We start from the raw sequence: 19064 nt of genomic DNA on the forward strand, positions 1-19064 counted from the left end.
GGTCTTCAAACTCGCGGAGGATGCCTTAGTGCCCCTTCGGCTTGTGGGCATCCGCATACTCCATTATCTCGACGCTGGCTGATTTTAGCCCACTCACGGGAGCAATTGACTATGCACAGAGACGAGGTGCTCCGGCATCTTCGCCTATTGGGGTTGCAGGTCAACTGGGAAAAGAGCAAACTCGCCCCGGTGCAGAGGATCTCTTTTTCGGGATGGAGCTGGACTCGGTCACCATGGTAGCGCGCCTCTCAGGAAAGCGCGCTCGCCTGTTGCTGAACTGTCTGAGGGAGCTCGACAGCAAAGTAGTGGTCCCACTGAAATACTTTCAGAGGCTCCTGGGGCATATGACATCCGCTGCTCGGACTGCTCCATATGAGACCACTTCAACACTGGCTTCTAGATCGAGTTCCAAGACGCGCATGGCATGCGGGCACACACCCAGCCTCTGTTACTTCGCTGTGTCGCCGCACCCACAGCCTCTGGAACGACCCCTCGTTCCTGCAGGCCGGTGTGCCTCTGGGGCAGGAGTCCAGTCATGTTGTTGTCTCAACAGATGCTTCCAACACAGGCTAGGGAGCTGTGTGTTGCAGGCATGCAGCTGCGGGCCTGTGGAAAGGTGCCCAGCTGCATTGGCATATTAATCGCCTAGAGCTGTTGGCAGTGTTCCTTGCTCTCCACCGTTTTTCTCCAGTGTTGGAACAGCAACACGTGCTGGTCAGGATGGACAGTACGGCAGCGGCAGCGTATATTAACCGCATGGGGGGTATGCGCTCTCGCCGCATGTCTTAGCTCGCCCGCCGTCTGCTCCTCTGGAGTCACCCACGGCTGAAATCGCTGCGTGCCATTCACATCCCAGGTATGCTCAACCGTGCAGCCGATGCGCTCTCACGGCAGCAGATTCACTCTGGAGAATGTAGACTCCACCCCAAGTCTGTTCAGCTGATATGGGCGCGATTCGGGGAGGCCCAGATCGGTCTGTTTGTCTCCTCCGAGAACGCTCATTGCCAATTGTTCTATTCCCTGACCGAGGGCACTCTCGGCATGGATCCACTGGCCCACAGCTGGCCTTGGGGCACACGCAAGTATGCGTTTCCCCCAGTGAGCCTATTCGCGCAGCTATTATGCAAGGTCAGGGAGGACGAGGAGCAGGTTCTGCTAGTTGAGCCCCTCTGGCCCAACCGGACATGGATATCAGAGCTCTCCCTCCTCGCGACAGCCCTCCCCTGGCAGATCCCTTTAAGAGAGGATCTACTTTCTTAGGGACAGGGCACCATCTGGCACTCTTCCCCCGATCTCTGGAACCTCCACGTGTGGTCCCTAGACGAGAGGAAGACTTGGGTAACCTGCCGTCTGCGGCCCCATACGCCCTGAAGTGGAGTCTATTCACTGAATGGTGTGTCTCTCGCAGAGAAGATCCCCGAACTTGCCAGATCAGTGTTGTGCTCTCTTTCCTTCAAGAGAAGCTGGATAGCAGGCTGTCGCCCTCCACTCTCAAGGTTTACGTTGCCACCATCTCCGCTCTCCACGACGCGGTGGCTGGCGGCACCGTGGGAAAGCATAACTTCATCATCCGGTTCCTCAGAGGTGCTAGGCGAATTAATCCAACTCGCCCCCCTCTCATGCCCTCTTGGGATCTCTCCCTCGTCCTCACGAGCCTGCGTTCAGATCCCTTCAAGCCACTCGATTCAGTATCCTTAAGATTTCTGTCCTTGAAGACAGCTCTGCTGGTCACGTTGGCCTCCATTAAGAGGGTTGGGGACCTGGAGGCATTTTCGGTCAGTGACTCGTGCCTGGAATTCGGGCCGGATTTTTCTCATGTTATCCTGAGACCCCGCCCGGGTTATGTGCCCAAGGTTCCTACCACTCCCTTAGAGATCAGGTAGTTACCCTGCAAGCGCTGCCCCCGGAGGAGGCAGACCCGGCCCTTTCCTTACTCTGTCCAGTTCGCACCCTGCGCATTTATGTAGACCGTACTCAGTACTTTAGATCCTCTGAGCAGCTCTTTGTCTGTTATGGCAGACGGCAGCAGGGAAGTGCTGTGTGCAAACAAAGATTATCCCACTGGATTGTGGAGGCCATTTCATTTTGTTGGGATTTTTTGATGGCATTAGCCATTTCCCTGCGTGTTCAATGAGAGTCAGGAGAGGTTTTCTTTAATGCAAAAGTATTAGCCATTTAATGAATACAATTGAATAATTCGATAGATACAGAGCTCCGGGTTGGAGGTGTCCCTCACGTATGTTCAGGCCATCTTCAACAACAACTCTTTCCTTCCAACTACTTTTATACACATGTGTAAACAACTGGTGTTCTAGGAATTGGCCGGGTGTGGTCCTTTACGTTCTGTATTATCTGGCCTTGGCACCACAGACCCTGGCCCCTCTTGACGTACATACATGAACATGACACAGCTAAATTACATACATAAACATGACACAACTATATAACATACATGGGCATAACACAGCTACATTCATAGAAAGAAATGAAAGAGCTACAATTAATAAGTAATAAATTTCTAACAATGTGCTTATTTGAGCAGAGGTCAGCCGCGTCCCCTGGAGTGCGTGCGCACTCCACTCGGAGCATTGCATCCTATTGGGCGCATGCACGCGGCGCCTCTTTAACAGACATTTATAGACGACACCCAACACATTTGCAAGGTTTTACAATTTGCGAGTGGAGCCGGTTTCCTCAAGGGTATTAGGTAACCCTTGGTGATTGAGGAAACAACTCGGTGGGGTGTTGTAACACGCTTGCGGTGCCTTTTTTCCCTAACACTGAGAGATGTGCACCTTCCCGTCTGTCAGTAAAAGTTCCCCGTTCGGTGAGCCCTGCAGATTCGCCCGAGGCCCCCAGCACTGACTCAGCGGAGGAGTCACTTGCTGGCCCACTACGTTAGCTCTGCCCACTGGTCAGCCCGCATTTTTGGGTATAGGTGCCGGCTATGTGTGATCCCCTCTGGCGATCCCATATGCTTATTCCGCCACGGTTAAGTAACATCAAATTTTAACATTAAGATGTGAATTTTAACATCAAATCCACTTATAGCACTGGAGTTCCCCAACCGAAGGGGAACGTTCGAGGTTACAGAAGTAACCCTTCGTTCCCCGAGGAGGGGAACGGAAGTGCTATACTCCGTTGCCATAATGACTGTCCCTTAGCTGTTTAAAAGTCTCTTCAGCTTAAAAAGGATGGCGTTTGCTGGCTTAAGCTGCCAATTCATTGCTTTCATTAGCCCGTTCAATACTCTTTCAGACAAGCGGCTTCTGAACCGAATCTGCGTTGCATTGCGTTGCGTTGCCATTATCTTGGAGTTTCAGATTAACCATGGTCAAATATGCATATAACTTCCTTCCCATCTTGCCTATGGGCTTGTCTCCCTTTCAGTGCTGCTTAGGCTACCAGCCCCCTCTGCAGACTGATTTCACGAGGCTGCCATTTTAAAAGCAAAATCGAGGCTGCTTTGGGAAAAAAAGGGAAGTATCCCCTGGAGTCACACAGGAACATTGTGTACCTAGCTGTATATCTTAATCACAGCCATTTTTGGTGGTCACCAGTGAACACTATGCCAAATCAGCACTGTTTAAAAGCACACTCAGTGGCACTTAAATGTTAGCGGGAAATGAATGTTTTTAAAACTTCAGTACCGGGACTACACTAATACAGACAACACGAGGGGTGTGCTACAGAGGACTGCAATGTTTTATGTTCACCCGGTTACATAGGCTGAAGCAAGGAATGGTCCCCACTGTGTTTACCTGGTGCCATGAACTGAATCCTAGGAGGACACTTATTACGCAAATAGGACGCGTATTATTTTTAAAGAGATTGTAATTTAGTTTGATACCTAACCTGCTTTTAATTGTTTAAATTAAACTGAACTGAATGATATTAAAGTGATGTTTACACCATTTGCATTTTGAAATCGCAGCAACAGCTGGAGGTTTGTAGTCCACAGCATGTTGTTGCAATGTTTACTGTGCTGATCCTATACTTAAGTTTTTTTTCTCACCCCAGCCTAGCTGTCGTTCTTTAAAATGGTGGCCTTGTGAAAAAAGTGTACTCTCTTCCCAAGAACCAGATGACATTGTTCCTTCATGCATTCATTCATTCAGAGATGCCTCTAGACGTGGAGTATCACCAGAAAAGGGCTGGCAATAAGACTAAAGCGTCTGCCCCCTCTATACATGTGTGGTCAGAAAGTCTGGTTGTCTTCCAAAGACTTTGCTCTCAGACTTTCCTCCCATAAATTGGGACCCAAATTCATTGGACCATTTACCATTATCAAGGTGCTCAGTCCAGTGTTGGTACAACTTAAATTAAGCTCCAAGTTTAAAAACATTCATCCATTTTTTTTCAAGATCCACTGTTTCTTGTAGGATTTTTACCAGCTGTGGCGGCAGGCCTTTTTTTTTTACACGTCTAACGATATTTCAGTGGCAAATGTCGCAAGCGCAGTATTACAAGTTAAGATCGCATTTATGTAATAGCCTGCAAGCTTGTATCCAAATCTCTTTGCTTGTGCACCGATTTCCTCTGCTCATGCACAAAACTTTCTTGCACGCCCCCCAAATATTTGCTGCTCAAGCGCAGATCTTCTTGTGGACTCTCAAATAATTGCTGCAGAAGTGCGATTTATTGCGTTTATGTAACAAGTGTCTCCAACATTTATTACATTTGCTAGGAATATTTATGAATGTATTCTTAAATAAACCAATTCTTCTCTCCCCCTTGCAGCCCTTAACCTCTGCTCCTCTGCCTCCCAGGCTGGTTTAGGGTGCACTTACATACACAGTGCACTGGCTTCTGGATGTGAGGAGGATAGGTAGATAAGTTATCAATATCAAGTAGACAGGAAGTCCAGAGGACAGATGTTGGATTCCGGCTCTGAATTTTCTGGACCGCTTACTCATTGATCAGTTTCATCAGGTCCATAGTGAGTCTTAAGGGAATGCCAGGGGGTGTTCTTATAGGAGGGGTACTGTCACCGTATGTCACGTGTTTGTTCTCTCCTCCTGTTTTGGGTTACAGATTATTTCGTCATCTGCTTTTATTTGCAGTCAAAGGAGCTCTCGTTTCTCTTTTTCCTGTTTATACCACATCATTTCCCTTCATGTTTGTGAGAATGTTTTCAATTGTTTGTGGACAAATTATTTTTTTACTTACCCTGTATTTGTTTTCAGGACTACTGGTGAGCCAGTGTCTGTTTTTTTTTCCCCATGGCAATTCCTCAGCGCTCACCCAACCGCTTGTTTACTTTGATATTTGCTTTTTCCAGGACTCACTCCTCAATAAAGACTTGTTTTTTTCTGCATTTGAGTTCACTCTATTTATTTATTTTTTACTCTTGACACATGTATTTTCTTTCTTGTTTGTGTTTAAAGGTCTTTAGATTTTGGAATGATGTCTAGCTTTTGAGGCTGTTTTGGTCTACTTCACTATGTCAGAAAGGTCCTAATTAGAAGATTTCTTGATTGTGAATGTGTGGTAGTAATCAGGTCTGGGTGTGGCCAGAAAACTTGAAGCCAGTGTGATAAATTAAAGTGGTTTTAATGGGGAAAAACATTTTCACACAAGGCTATGTAGTTCAAAGTGTTAGAATTCTGCATTACATTTCTTACATGCAGATTACTAAACCAGAGAACATTTGTCATTTAAAGGTGCAGATATAAGGCTTTATGCAGATGTGTCTGTAAGGCAAATATTCACAGAGATTCAGCTGTTTTTTTCCTGACAGGTTTACCAGTCAGGCACAGAATAAGAAAGCATTCCCTATCTGCTTTACAAGTTTTACAAAAACATGTTGCTTTGTTGTGATTACAAGTATATACAACAAAAAAAAAAAAACTGGCCATTTACAGTTTTCAAATTTATGTCTCATCAATATGACCAAAATGATCTGGTATTAATCATTTAAGAATCTGCTTAAATGTGTTTGTGTGTAATGAACCCCAGGAGGTTGAAATGAAAAGATCAATCTAAATATGGTCTGCTGTTTTTACATTTAATCTGCATCAAAATTAAGGTGATTCAATGAGAGTTTTAATGATTTACTAAAAACTGAACTTTTTTATTTCAGACCTAATTAAAGAGTATGAGAGGAGTAAAGAGGAGGAACATCATGTCAAAATTGAAGACAAAACTCATTTAGAGACTGATGGTATTTTAAAAGCGAGAGACAAGAGTTGTTTTACCTGCACTCAGTGTGGAAAGAGTTTGTCAAGCAAAAGCAAACTGAAGATTCACATGATGATTCACACTGGAGAGAAACCATTCACATGCACTCAGTGTGGGAAGAGTTTCAGCCAATCATCATACCTTAATGAACACATGATGATCCACATAGGAGAGAAACCATTCACATGTACTCAGTGTGGGAAGAGTTTCAGCAAATCATCATCGCTTTATAGACACATGAAGATCCACACCGGAGAAAAACCATTCATATGTACTCTGTGTGGGAAGAGTTTCAGCCAATCATCATCCCTTAATCTACACATGAGGATCCACACTGGAGAGAAACCATTCACATGCACTCAGTGTGGGAAGAGTTTCAACCAATCATCAAACCTTTATCTACACATGAGGATCCACACTGGAGAGAAACCATTCACATGCACTCAGTGTGGGAAGAGTTTCCGCCAATCATCATCCCTTAATCTACACATGAGGATCCACACTGGAGAGAAACCATTCACTTGCACTCTGTGTGGGAAGAATTTCATCCACTCATCACACCTTAATCAACACATGATGATTCACACTGGAGAGAAACCATTCACATGCACTCAGTGTGGGAAGAGTTTCAGGATATCATCATCGCTTTGTAGACACATGATGACCCACACGATAGAAAAACCATTCACATGCACTCAGTGTGGGAAGAGTTTCAGCCAATCATCATACCTTAATAAACACATGAGGATCCACACTAGAGAGAAACCATTCACTTGCACTCAGTGTGGGAAGAGTTTCAGCCAATCATCACACCTTAATCTACACATGATGATTCACACTGGAGAGAAACCATTCACATGCACTCAGTGTGGGAAGAGTTTCATGATATCATCATCGCTTTGTAGACACATGATGACCCACACGATAGAAAAACCATTCACATGCGCTCAGTGTGGGAAGAGTTTCAGCCAATCATCATATCTTAATAAACACATGAGGATCCACACTGGAGAGAGTCCATTCACATGTTCTCATTGTGGAAAGAGTTTCAGCCACTTATCACATTGTAATAAACACATGAAGATCTCTCGGTGTGAGAGAGTATGTGTGCTTGGAGCAGAGTTGAAACGGCACCAGAGGATTCACACTGGAGAAAAACCGTACAAGTGTTCACAGTGCAGCAAAAGGTTTACTCACTCAGGAACCCTGAAAACACATGAGAGGATTCACACTGGAGAGAAACCGTAGACATAATCAGTGTCTTCAGTTTCACTCATTCTGGGCAGCTTCAGAGACACATGGGATGGTTTCTGGTATGGTGTCGACAGTGTAGCAGCCTAGAAAGAGCACTACCATACACACAGGCATTAATCCCTCTTTTTACATCATATATGATAACCTAAACCATATTTATATAACATGGAGGGGGACAAAAACAAAAAGGCTAAGACAAAACAAACATTGAAACCTGAAAAAAAATGGAAATCCACAGATGAAAAATCTGAGAGAGACGGGATAGCTGATGTGTCCTGTCAGCTTGCAGTGCAGCAATACATACAGACATCAAAACTTTCCGGATGGATATAAAATCCGATTTAACCACCTTCCAAGATTCTCTCGCAAAAGACGTGAAAATGGAACTAAGTAACTTTAAATAAGAAGTCTATCAAAAACTTTATGGCCTCATTACGGACCTTAACACAACGGCAGAAAAGGTCAATGAAGCGGAGCAGCGAGTTGGAGAATTTAAGAAGAACGTTGCTGAGATGAAAGAAATGCTCAAATCATCCAAATTCAAGAAAATTTACAAGAGAAACTGTAAAATCTAGAAACACGCTCCCGTAGCAATAATATTCTGATTTTTGGCATACCGGAAGGAAGCGAAGGGAATAATATCCAAGACTTGATGGAAACGATTATTAAAATGGCGCTGTTACTTGATGAATTGGACCTTAAAATCCAACAGTGTCACCGGGCACTCTGACCAAAACCACCTGCTGACGCACAGCCTAGATCAGCAGTGGTATTCTTCCTGGAATACAAAACAATGAACCTGGGGCCTCGTGTATCAACACACAAACCTAAAATCTTTGCTTTACTAATGATGAAATTAATGTGGGAATGTGTGCAGATCCACCCAACTTCATGCCTGGCGTATGCACATTTCTTGTGTGTGTTTGTTTTATTTCCATTGGTGACTCCTAGAGGCAGTTGTGCTAAATTGCTCTCTACAAAGTGTCTTTGGGCCGTGCAATGGCAGCTGTATGAGACAGGTTCATCTGCGTGTAACATATATGCTGGAGATAAACATTTCGTTCAACATTCCATGAAAATGATCTGGTTTCAATTTCCGGGGCAATTTAGGTCACTCGGTGACAAAAAGTCTGGCCTAAAAAAATTCCTGCTGACAAGTAACGAGTTTGGGACGTTCCACAGAACAGTCCTGAAGTACTCTCTGCCGACTTCAAAGGGATATGGCAGATATCTCTCTCTGTTCGTACATGTTTTATAGTCCCGTATAGAAAAATTCTGAAAGAAAAGGGGATTAAGTTTCAAACACCACCGCCGGCGAAACTTAAAATCTTTCTGGAAAACAGGGCGGTCATGTACATTTCAATGACGAGGCATCAAGAGATCTGAAAGAAAAAGGCCTGATAAACAGTGAAGAAACAATTTTAGGAATCTCTGGGAAAGTGAAACAAAGACTTTGGCAAAAGGTTGGAGTGACATCAAAGAAAAGTAAGGAAAAACATCAAGCGAACATCAGGGAAAAGCTATGTTAATTTCCATGGGACAACACTAGCTCCATTTGAAAGAAGGGTAAAATCTGACAGATCCTAACAAAGAACTCTGAGAGGCTGGTAAAAATTCTTGACTTGATTAACCGATAATGGACATTTAAATAATTTGAAGGAAGAATGGTATTTAACCGAACTGACCAACGTCACAAGATGAACGATTAAACCACACCAAAACTCGAGTCACTGAGTAACATACTGGTAGGAAGACATAAAGGGATTCTAATTTACACACCTAAAATCCCTTGCTGTAATTAGAAACATTTAACTTGAAAACCTAGCCAGAAATCCAAGAATATGTTTTTGCCAGATATGGGTGCTGAATATATTTGTTAAATTTTTTTGTGCAATAGGCACAGCAAGGAGAAGGGGCCCTTTAGAGAAGGAAGACTTTCCCCTCACATTAAGAAGTTATTTTAGACTTTAAGGTTTGAAGACCTTTTTCATTATGTTTTTTTTTTACATTTTTTATGTGGTTCAAGATATTCATGTTTGTGTTTTTCATGTTCCGGTCACTGTGATCTCCGTAATAACATCTGATTATAGAATATGCAAAAACAGGCATATAGAGTTATTACTTTGAATATTAATGGGTTACTAAATTCGATTAAAAGAAGCAAACTTGTGGCTAAAATGAAAAGAGAAAAGCAACAGATAATCTTCTGGCAAAAGACACATCTTTGATACAGAACATAAGAAATTAAATAAAATGGGTTTTAAGGTTTTCTTTTCCTCATATAACAATGGTCATAAATAAGGAGTAATTAATCTCAACATTAATCTCAAATAAAATCAACTTCCAATTAATATCGGTTACATTTTACAATAAGGTTCATTAGTTATATACAACTTAAACTCTAACATTGTATTTTCTGCTACAAACATTTCTATAAAGTCACTTTCTTTGTCATTTATTAAGAAATATTCCCGTAATAACCTGAATGATATTTCTATTTGTTTTTAAATAAAATCCATACATCTAATTTTCTTTTTTCAAAATGTAAAAAAATATTCCTTCTTTGCCATATTACATTCTTTGCAATTGTTATACATAAATTAAAAACAGTCATATTGCAACCTTTAACATCGTAACCAAATAAAAAAATTTTCTCCCATTCTTTTTGAGTCATGTTCTCATCATATTTTTTCTAATTCTTTCACCCCATTCTTGTGGTATTGCTCTTTTTAAATCCTCAAACTGTTTTACAAGTGTTCCTTTCCCCTCATTCACTTCATTTTCAGATAACATGTCTTCAATTTATCATTTATCACCTCATAGAGCACATCCTTCACTTGCCTAATTCCAGCTTGCCACCATTTTTTATAATATATTACATTTTCATCTTTCGTTATATTCATGTTTAAAAACAAAGGTTGTTCTAACAGCTGGTTTCTTCCTTTAGGTACAATGAGCATATTTTCTAAAAAATTTCCCCAAGCTTCTAAAAGCTCTTCATAAAATGTTGGTATACCTGTCCACATTTCTTTTTTTGTTTTCATAGATAATACACTACATCCCTTATTTACTCGACCACATTTCTTTAAAAAAATAGTCCATGACATTTTTCCACACTGCTTTAATCTTAACATCTACAAAACATTTTACCAATTTTGTCCTTAATGTTTTCACCCTTAAAAGTGGGTCTAAAAGCCCAAGTCCCCCAACTTCTTTCCCTCCAATCAACATGTCGTCGTATGCTATTTTTGCTCTTTCTTTTCCCCATAAGAAATCTAAAACACATTTTTTTTTATTCTTTTATAGTATTCACAAGGCAATGGGGTAACACTCAGCACATACCACATTTTTAATAGCATTAGAGATTTAATTAATAAAACCTTTCCCTTCAATGTCAGGTTTCTCAGTTTCCAATATCTCAATCTAATTTCCATCCCTTTTAAAACTCCCTCCCAATTAAAATGATCTGCTTTATTAAAATCCAAACAGATCCAAATGCCTAAAATCTTGATATGCTCATTCTCTTTCTTAAAATGTATGTGCTGAGGTAAAACATCTGCCCTTCCAATTCTCATACACACGCTCTTTTCAACATTAATCTTAGCTCCAGTCCCTTTACAATGCTTCTTTAAAATCCCCATTGCCTTTGTTACACTTTGGATGTCTTCAACCAACAAAGTTGTGTCATCTTCATACTGGTATATTGGTTCAAGTTCGGTTCTTACTTCTACTTGTATTTCTTTTACTCTATTGATTGCTTTTATTGCTAGTGGTTCAGCTACTAATATGTACAGTAGTGCAGATAGTGGACATCCTTGTCTTATAGACCTTGTTGGTTGAAAACATTCAGATAAAAAACATTGCATTTAATACATGTCAAAATATTGTAATAAAAAATGTTGATCCCTTTCCGAAATTTATCCCCAAATCCAAAGTTTTTAATCACTTCAAACAAATAGTCATGTTCCACTCTATCAAATGTTTTCTCTAAAACCAAACTAATTAAATATCCAATCATTTTTTTCTCCTTCGTATAAAGTAATGTATCTCTTATACTTTGAACTGTGTCTATTATGTCCCTCCCCTCTACTCCATATGCATGTGTAGTGCTTATAATTTTAGGTAATATTTTCCTTAGTCTGTTTGCTAAAACCTTTGCTAAAAATTTTAAATATGTATTTAACATTGTTAAGGGCCAATAATTCTTCAGATCTAAAGGACTTTCTCTTCTTTTGTTTATCATTTTAATCATTCCTGTCTTCATTCTTTCACTTAATTCTTCTTTGTTAAAAACCTCATCATATACTTTTAAAACAGGTGCTATAATTTCTCTAAAACTCTTATAAAACTCATTGTTTAAAAAAGGGGTGTCCAAACTATGGCCCGCGGGCCATCTGCAGCCCGCAATCAGTTTTGTGGCGGCCTGCGAGGCATTTATATATATTAATAGAATCTGGCCCGCCATACAAAAATAAACGTAATTCAATAAATTACCACCGGGTGTCACTATTACATGCCTTCAATTAGGCAGCACTTCTTGTTATGATGTAAAACTAAAGGCTGATTTATACTTCTGCGTCAAACTACGTATGCTACGGCGCTGACGCATAGCCCTTCGCCGTGGCCATCGCCGTCACTGACGTGCACCTCTCAAAAAATGTAACTACACGTCGCAACCACGCGTAGCGTAAGCTCTGTGATTGGTCGGCTTGGTAGCGCTGACGAGTCTGGGCGGAACCGAGAACCGCGCGAGCGATTGTTTACAAGTGTGGAGTACCGTGAAGGAGCTCCGGATGGAAAGTTTTGTTTTGTGTTTACCTCATAATTAAAGTTGTTGCACGTCCGCCGGTTCCTGCCTCAAAATGAGCGAGTTTGAGCCACTTGTACATCCCAGAAGTGTTCAGGAAGTGCAAAAAAGTAACGAAGAAACTCTACACAGAGGAACATTTACATCTCACTGCCAACTAGCGTTTCGGAAGTGTTAATGCAGACCGACAGAGACAGCGCGCAGAAGTATAAATGCACAGCCACGCACGTTGCCTGCGCCGTGGGTTACGCCGGTCACCTGACGCAGAAGTATAAATCAGGCTTTACCGACCAAACTGAAGGAAACATAATTGATAATCACATTTTGGCGAGCCATGGCACACCAAAACAAAAGGAAAATCAACAGTCAGTGCAGGAAGTTTCAGTCACGTTGGGGCAAAGAATATTTCTTCACAGAGGTCAGTGGGAAATGTATCTGTTTTTATTTGCCAGGAATCAGTTGCATTAATATAAGAATATAATATTAAAAGACATTATGAAACAAAGCATCAGGCCTTCAGCTCTTACACTGGTGCCAAACGAGATAAAAAAGTAAAACAATTAGCAGCGCCCTATCAGCTCAACAACAGTAGTTTTTTCATGCCAATAAAGTGCAAGAAAATTCTACACTGCACTGCAAAAAATGCTTTTTTTTATTTATATTTTTGTCTTGTTTCAAGTCCAAATATCTAAAAAATCTTAAATAAAAGAGAATTTTCTAATTTGTTTTGAGAAATAATACGCCAATATTAAGTGAGTTTTTCCTTAAAACAAGCAAATTAATCTGCCAATGGGGTAAGCAAAATAATCATTTTTCATTTTCCATCTCTTTTAGTTGTTCTTGTAAATATATGATTTTTTCAATCTCTTCATTTTGACCTATTTGCAGTCTTTTTATTTCGTCTTCTAATTCCCTTCTTATTTGAATTTCTTTATTATTTTTAACTCTTTTTAAATTTTACAATATTTTATTGAAATTTTTTTATGTCTAACTTAACATTGTCCCACCATATTCTTTAATCTTCTCTATACATTCTATCAAATTTACTGTTTACAATTATTTGTTGAATTTTTTCTTTGTATGTCTCATGTTTTAAAATTGTTGCGTTCAAAATCCATACACCTAATCCCCTTTCAACTTTTACACAATCTAACGTCACACAAAAAATCGAATGATCACTAAATCCAAGGTTTTTGTAAAATATACTTTTTATATAGTCTTTCATTTCTACATTACATAACATATAATCAATCCTACTTAACCTCATGCATTCTTGAAAATTCCCTCTTTGTCTTATTTCTCTCTCCACACATCTATTAAATTACATTGTCATCATTTTCAGTAGTTCCTCCCTCCCCTTGTCTTTTCTATATACCATCTTACTACCCAGATCTAATTCTGTGAAAACAGTATTAAAATCTCTAACTACAATAACATTCTGCCATTTTTTACATTTATACTAACGTTTTTAAAGAAGTTCACTTTTTAATTTTTTTCATTGGATGCATGAATATTATAAATTATGAAATTATCTTCAACTTTTTCTAATTTCATCGCCATGCTTTTCCCAACTCCATCCTCAAATATTACTTTTTCTTTTTCATATATACCTCTTTTTATTAAAATCACTACTCCACAACCCACTTTATCCTCTCCACTGTTAAAATATATTTGACCATCCCATTTACTTTGAACCATTTTAAACTTAAATTTTTCCAATTTGTTTCTTGCAAAACAATCACATCAGCTTCTTTACATAACACCAACATTTTTTTAAATTTCTCCACATTCAATAAACCGCTTGCATGCCATAATAAAATGTTTAAAAACATGATGAAAGATATTAAAATATTAAAACCACCCATTATTTTTCGTCTCATCCTCTACATCTGCATACCAATTTTTGTCACTCAACTAACAGCCCCTTCCATAAAAGAAACACAAATTAAATTCATGTTAAAAATAAATAAAATGGTTAAAAAAACATTATTTCTCATCATCTTCTTCTGTAGTGGTTTTCTTGGTTTTTCTCTTACTAAATCAAACTCAGTCTGGAGGTTATGAATATCAGAAGAATATACTTTATTGTCGACAACAAAGGAGAATTTTCAGGAGACCCCCAGTAGCATCCCTGTCTGAAAAGTTCTGTCTCACTCATGCCCTGGCCTTACCTAAATACCCCTTTACATCCGTTGTTTTCCTTTGTTCTCCATATATTACACAAGATCCCTCCTAGTTTAACCCTTGACTCCAAATTCCACCTCTGTCATCTGTTTTTCCTTTATTTCTACATATATCACACAAGACCCCCCTAGTTTAACCCTTGACTCCAAATTCCTCCTCTGTCATCTGTTTACACATGTGTTGCTCTATTCTTATCCATTTCCTGAGACACATTAGTTGTTTACTCAGGCTTTGTCCCGCTCTCTTCTCATCCACTTCTTTTTATGACCTTTTCTACATAGCACCTTAATTCTTTTAATGGTATGCAAGTCTACTAGCAGATTATACACATACAATTTGAATATATAGATTAACTTCACACTCCAAAGAGCACAAAATCCACCTCACTTCCAGCCCTCTTAACACTTCATACCTATTTACATTTTTTACTCGCACCTTTGTCAACATCTTTTTTCTTGCACTGTCCACATTTGGTTTTACCTTTATTGTTCTTCTTCTTATTAGTCCTCTTTCCACTTTGTTCTTCTCTACATAATCTGTCAGTTTTTCTCCATTACTTTCCATTTCTTCGGCTTGATCAGTCTTATTTTGTTCATCGTTTTCCACCATATTTAAAAAGTTTTTAAAACTCAGTTATTTCCATTTGTGTCCACTGTTCTTGTTCTGACGTCTGTTTTTCGTTCACATTTTTTCCTCTCTCTTCCCTTATGTTGTTTGTTTCCTCCTACATAACCCTTGTTTTTAAATCTTCTTCCTTGTTTCTTTCATGCACCTGTCCATCCTCTTGTTTTGCTCCCCCTCCTTCCTCTCCTTCCATCCAACATTCACACTTGTTTAAAAATTGTTTAAATTCTGGACATTTGACATTATTACAATTCCTTGCAAAGTGTCCCTTTTCTTCACCTTTATAGCACTTAAAATCAGCGCAATCCATTAAAATGTGCTTTTTTTTGTTTTATTTTTTTTTATTTAAAACATCATCACATTACATTAACATTTAAAAACTCCAGAAATTTCACAAAACAAATACATTAAAATAAACATTCTTCATAAAATAATATCCTCTTTGGGCATCTTCCACTTTAAACCATTTAAAACAACCTTGATCCGTCCTCAATGTCAGTGCCTGTGTAAACTCTTCTTTTTATTTTTGATATGGGATAAACTCCCCATCCTTCTAATTTTTTTAAAATGTCTCTTTCATCAAGATAGACTGGCAGGTGCATGAAAGAAACAACATAATCCCTGTTTTGCAGCTTTTTGATTTTAACAGTTCATTTCCTTAATCAACAGTTCATAGATCAATTCCTCACATGTTTCTTGGTTTTCCATAGTTAGTTCAAACTCTTTTCCTTGCCTCAGTCTCAAAGCCAGAATCTTCCCATGACCACACTTGTCTGTCACTGCTTTAATGATGTCCACAGCTCTTACCTCATTTACTTCTTCGGCATTCACTATTACTGTTACTTTTTTTAAATATTTTTTTCCACCAAGTTTTTCCTTTGTCCAGCTCGTTGTCTATCGTCCAGTCCATTGTCGTTAACCATTCTTGTCCCTCCATTCAGTCTAGTTTCATTTGCCAAGAAAGTCTCTGCATCCAGCCCAGTTTCGTTTGCCACAGAACCGTCCATTTTATGCCCAGGAAAAGTGCAAAAAAAAAAAAAAAAAAAAACACCTTCCAGTTAGCAAGATGCTGCTCTCAGGTGGTTTAAAAAATAAAATAAAATAGACTCTATTTCACTCCACAAAAACAACACAAACAAACACAAAACAAAAATTCTAAAATGAAGGAGACCCTTTCTCCGAACTGCAGCTGTTCACTCCCTGTATCGCTCTCTAGTGTTCTCTACTGTTTCCAGGGTGGTACGGCTATAAGCAGGCAAGAATTCTACCACTGAGCCACCAATGTTGACACATATCTTCCCTTGTTTTTGTGGTGGGTGAGTGCTGCAAGGCTGTTACATGCAGCTGGAAGAGGAGCAACACAAAACATGAACTGCATAGGCCAAGAATCAGACCCGGGTCTCCTGCATGGGAGGCGAGAATTCAACCACTGAACCACCAATGCTGCCTCACATGTTCACCTGCCCTTTTGGGCTCTGAGTGCTGCCAGGCGGTTACATGCAGCTGGAAGGGGAGCAACACAAATTGCATTGGCCAGGAATCAACAGGAATCCACGAATGCTGACCTGCTTATTATTTTGCCATTGGCCGGGAATCAGACACGCATATCCCACGTGGCAGGTGAGAATTCTACCACTGAACCACCAGTGCTGGCCCATGTTGCTCCTTGCCTTTGTGTTGTGAGTGCTAAAAGGCCGTCAACCAGAGCTGAAAGAGTAGCAACACAAAACAGGACTTACATTGAATGTGAATCGGTGTTGTGTGAGTGCTGCAAGGCTGTTACATGTAGCTGGAAGAGAAGCAACACAAAACAGGAACTGCATTGGACGGGTATCAGACCCGTCTCACGCATGGGAGGCGAGAATCTACCACTGAACCACCACTGCTGTCATGCATGTTCCCCTGCCTTTTTAGGGAGTGGGTGCTTTAAGGCTGGTACATACAGCTGGAAGAGGAGCAACACAAAACAGCAATTGCATTGGCTAAGAACTGTACCCAGATCTCTCGCGTGGCAGGTAAGAATTCTACCACTGAACCACCAACGTTTATGCTGTTGTTTATGTTTATGCACCAAAATTATGCTGTTGCCCTTGTGGGGCGTGAGTGCTGCAAGGCTGTTAGACACAGCTAGAAGAGGAGCAACACAAAACAGGAACTGCATTGGCCGGGAATCTGACCTGGGTCACCCACATAGCTGGCGAGATTTCTACCACTAAGGGCTCTATTTTGACGGTCCATGCGCAGAGCGCAAAATGCAGGGTGCAAACGCTTTCAGGGTGTGTCAGAATGCATTTTTGATAATTTAAGGAGGGGAAAATCCGCTTTGCGCCAAGGCGCATGGTCTAAAAGGGTTGAGTTTATTTTCTTAATGAGTTATAGGTGTGTTTTGAGAACAAACCAATTAGAGTCTCATCTCCCATTACCTTTAAGAGCCAGCTGCGTCGCGCCATAAGCACATTTGCTATTTACAGGACGTAAAGTAAGTCTGAGTGGAAAAACTGAGCATTTCACAAGCAAACAGTTAACAGTTTTTTTTTAACAGAAAACTGTTAAACAGAGCATCTACTGCGTGAGAATGAGAGATAAATGATCTACTTTCACTTTCGCTCTTGGATATGGAAACCTTTACGCACAGACATCAATTAGTCTATAAATAATTAATTGTATTTGTTAAGCGCAAATATTCATTTCAAAACTATTTCTAAATTCAGTTCTAATTTCCAGCAAACTAATAAATGAACAACAATAACGAAGTGTGTTCAAAAACCTGTGTTATATCCTAAAACACATGCTGTGCCCCATATGGTCTAAAACCTGACAGGTGGGCAAATGTAAGCTTGTTTTAAATAAAACAAAGATAAATATGGATGTAATAAATAATACTGCTAATAATAATAACATTATACAAAAGCAAATTGTTATGAATGAACTGAAAAAGCCTCCCGAGATGAAGAAGACATTAAAGCAGTGATTTTTCATATTTATGTAGGCTAGAAAATAATATGTTTTGTAATATTTTAATCCTTAATATTTATATCCTATATCTATTCTTATTATATCCTATATATAACCTTAATATTAAAATTTTTTCATATGTACAGATATTTGCCTATTGCTCTCTTGTGCGTATTAAGCAGTGTGTAAGCGAGGTGCAACTCTGCGCAGGAGTTTAGACCGGGTTTGTTTTGGTCTAATGAAAAATCTATTTTAGTTTCTCAAAATAGCAACGCGCCAGCATACCTCAGAACACCTTCCTTTTTAGACCAGAATGCCTATAGATGCACAAATGAGCGCTAATGCATTTGCTATTTAAACAGCGTAGCGCAACGCCTCTAAACGACTCTTGTGTCAAGCTTAAACTAGCAAAATACTGTTGCGCCGCGCGTATGATAGGGCCCTAAACCATCAATGCTGAAACACATGTTATCCTACCCTAGTGGGGTGTGATTGCTGCTATGCTGTTACATGCAGCTGGAAGAGTAGCAACACAGACCAGCAACTGCATTGGCTGGCAATCAGACCCAGGTCTTCCACAAGGCGGGCTAAAATTCTACCACTGAAACACCAACGCTGGCACATATGTTCTTTTGCCCTTGTGGGGATTCAGTGCTGCAAGGCAGTTCATGCAGCTGGAAAAAGAGCCTCACAAAACAGCAACTGCACTAGACAGAAATCGAACTCATGTGTCCCGCATGGTAGGCGAGAATTCTACCACTGAACCAACAATGCAGATATACTCATGTTGCTGCCCTAGTGGGGTGTGATTGCTACAAGGCTGTTACCCAGATCTGGAAGAGTAGTATCACAAAACAGTAATTGCATTAGCCAAGAATCAGACCTGGGTCTCCCATGTGACAGGTGAGAATTCTACCACTGAAGCACCAATGCTGATCCATGTTGTTTCTTGCCTTTGTGTTGTGTGAGAGCTAAAAGGCCGTCAACCAGAGCTGGAACAGGAGCCACACAAAACAGCAATTGTTATAGGCAGGAATCGACACCAGCCCTCCCGTGTGGC

General features: G+C 40.2%; 3 protein-coding genes across 9 annotated transcripts in view; 1 reads left to right on the forward strand and 2 right to left on the reverse strand.

The window, feature by feature from the left end:
* Positions 1-10095, forward strand: part of LOC110439424 (uncharacterized) — a 326082-nt gene extending 315987 nt beyond the window's left edge. For 4 of the 7 annotated variants that reach the window (XM_073947576.1, XM_068219834.2, XM_068219833.1 and 1 more), the window contains exon 3: positions 6083-10095. In XM_073947576.1, the coding sequence (XP_073803677.1) occupies positions 6083-7428 (1346 nt within the window). In that variant the 3' untranslated portion in view covers positions 7429-10095. The remainder of the gene's footprint in view (positions 1-6082) is intronic. The other 3 variants (XM_073947579.1, XM_073947578.1, XM_073947580.1) reach the window with 1 other exon arrangement.
* LOC108183924 (uncharacterized) overlaps positions 1-19064 on the reverse strand; it is a 667181-nt gene that overhangs the window by 506001 nt on the left and 142116 nt on the right. The window lies entirely within an intron of this gene.
* The window catches only part of LOC101887036 (uncharacterized), a 491406-nt gene that overhangs the window by 23739 nt on the left and 448603 nt on the right, over positions 1-19064 (reverse strand). The gene's annotated exons all lie outside the window — the stretch shown is intronic.

The sequence above is a fragment of the Danio rerio genome, chromosome 4, assembly GCF_049306965.1.
Source record: "Danio rerio strain Tuebingen ecotype United States chromosome 4, GRCz12tu, whole genome shotgun sequence".
NCBI lineage: Eukaryota > Metazoa > Chordata > Actinopteri > Cypriniformes > Danionidae > Danio > Danio rerio.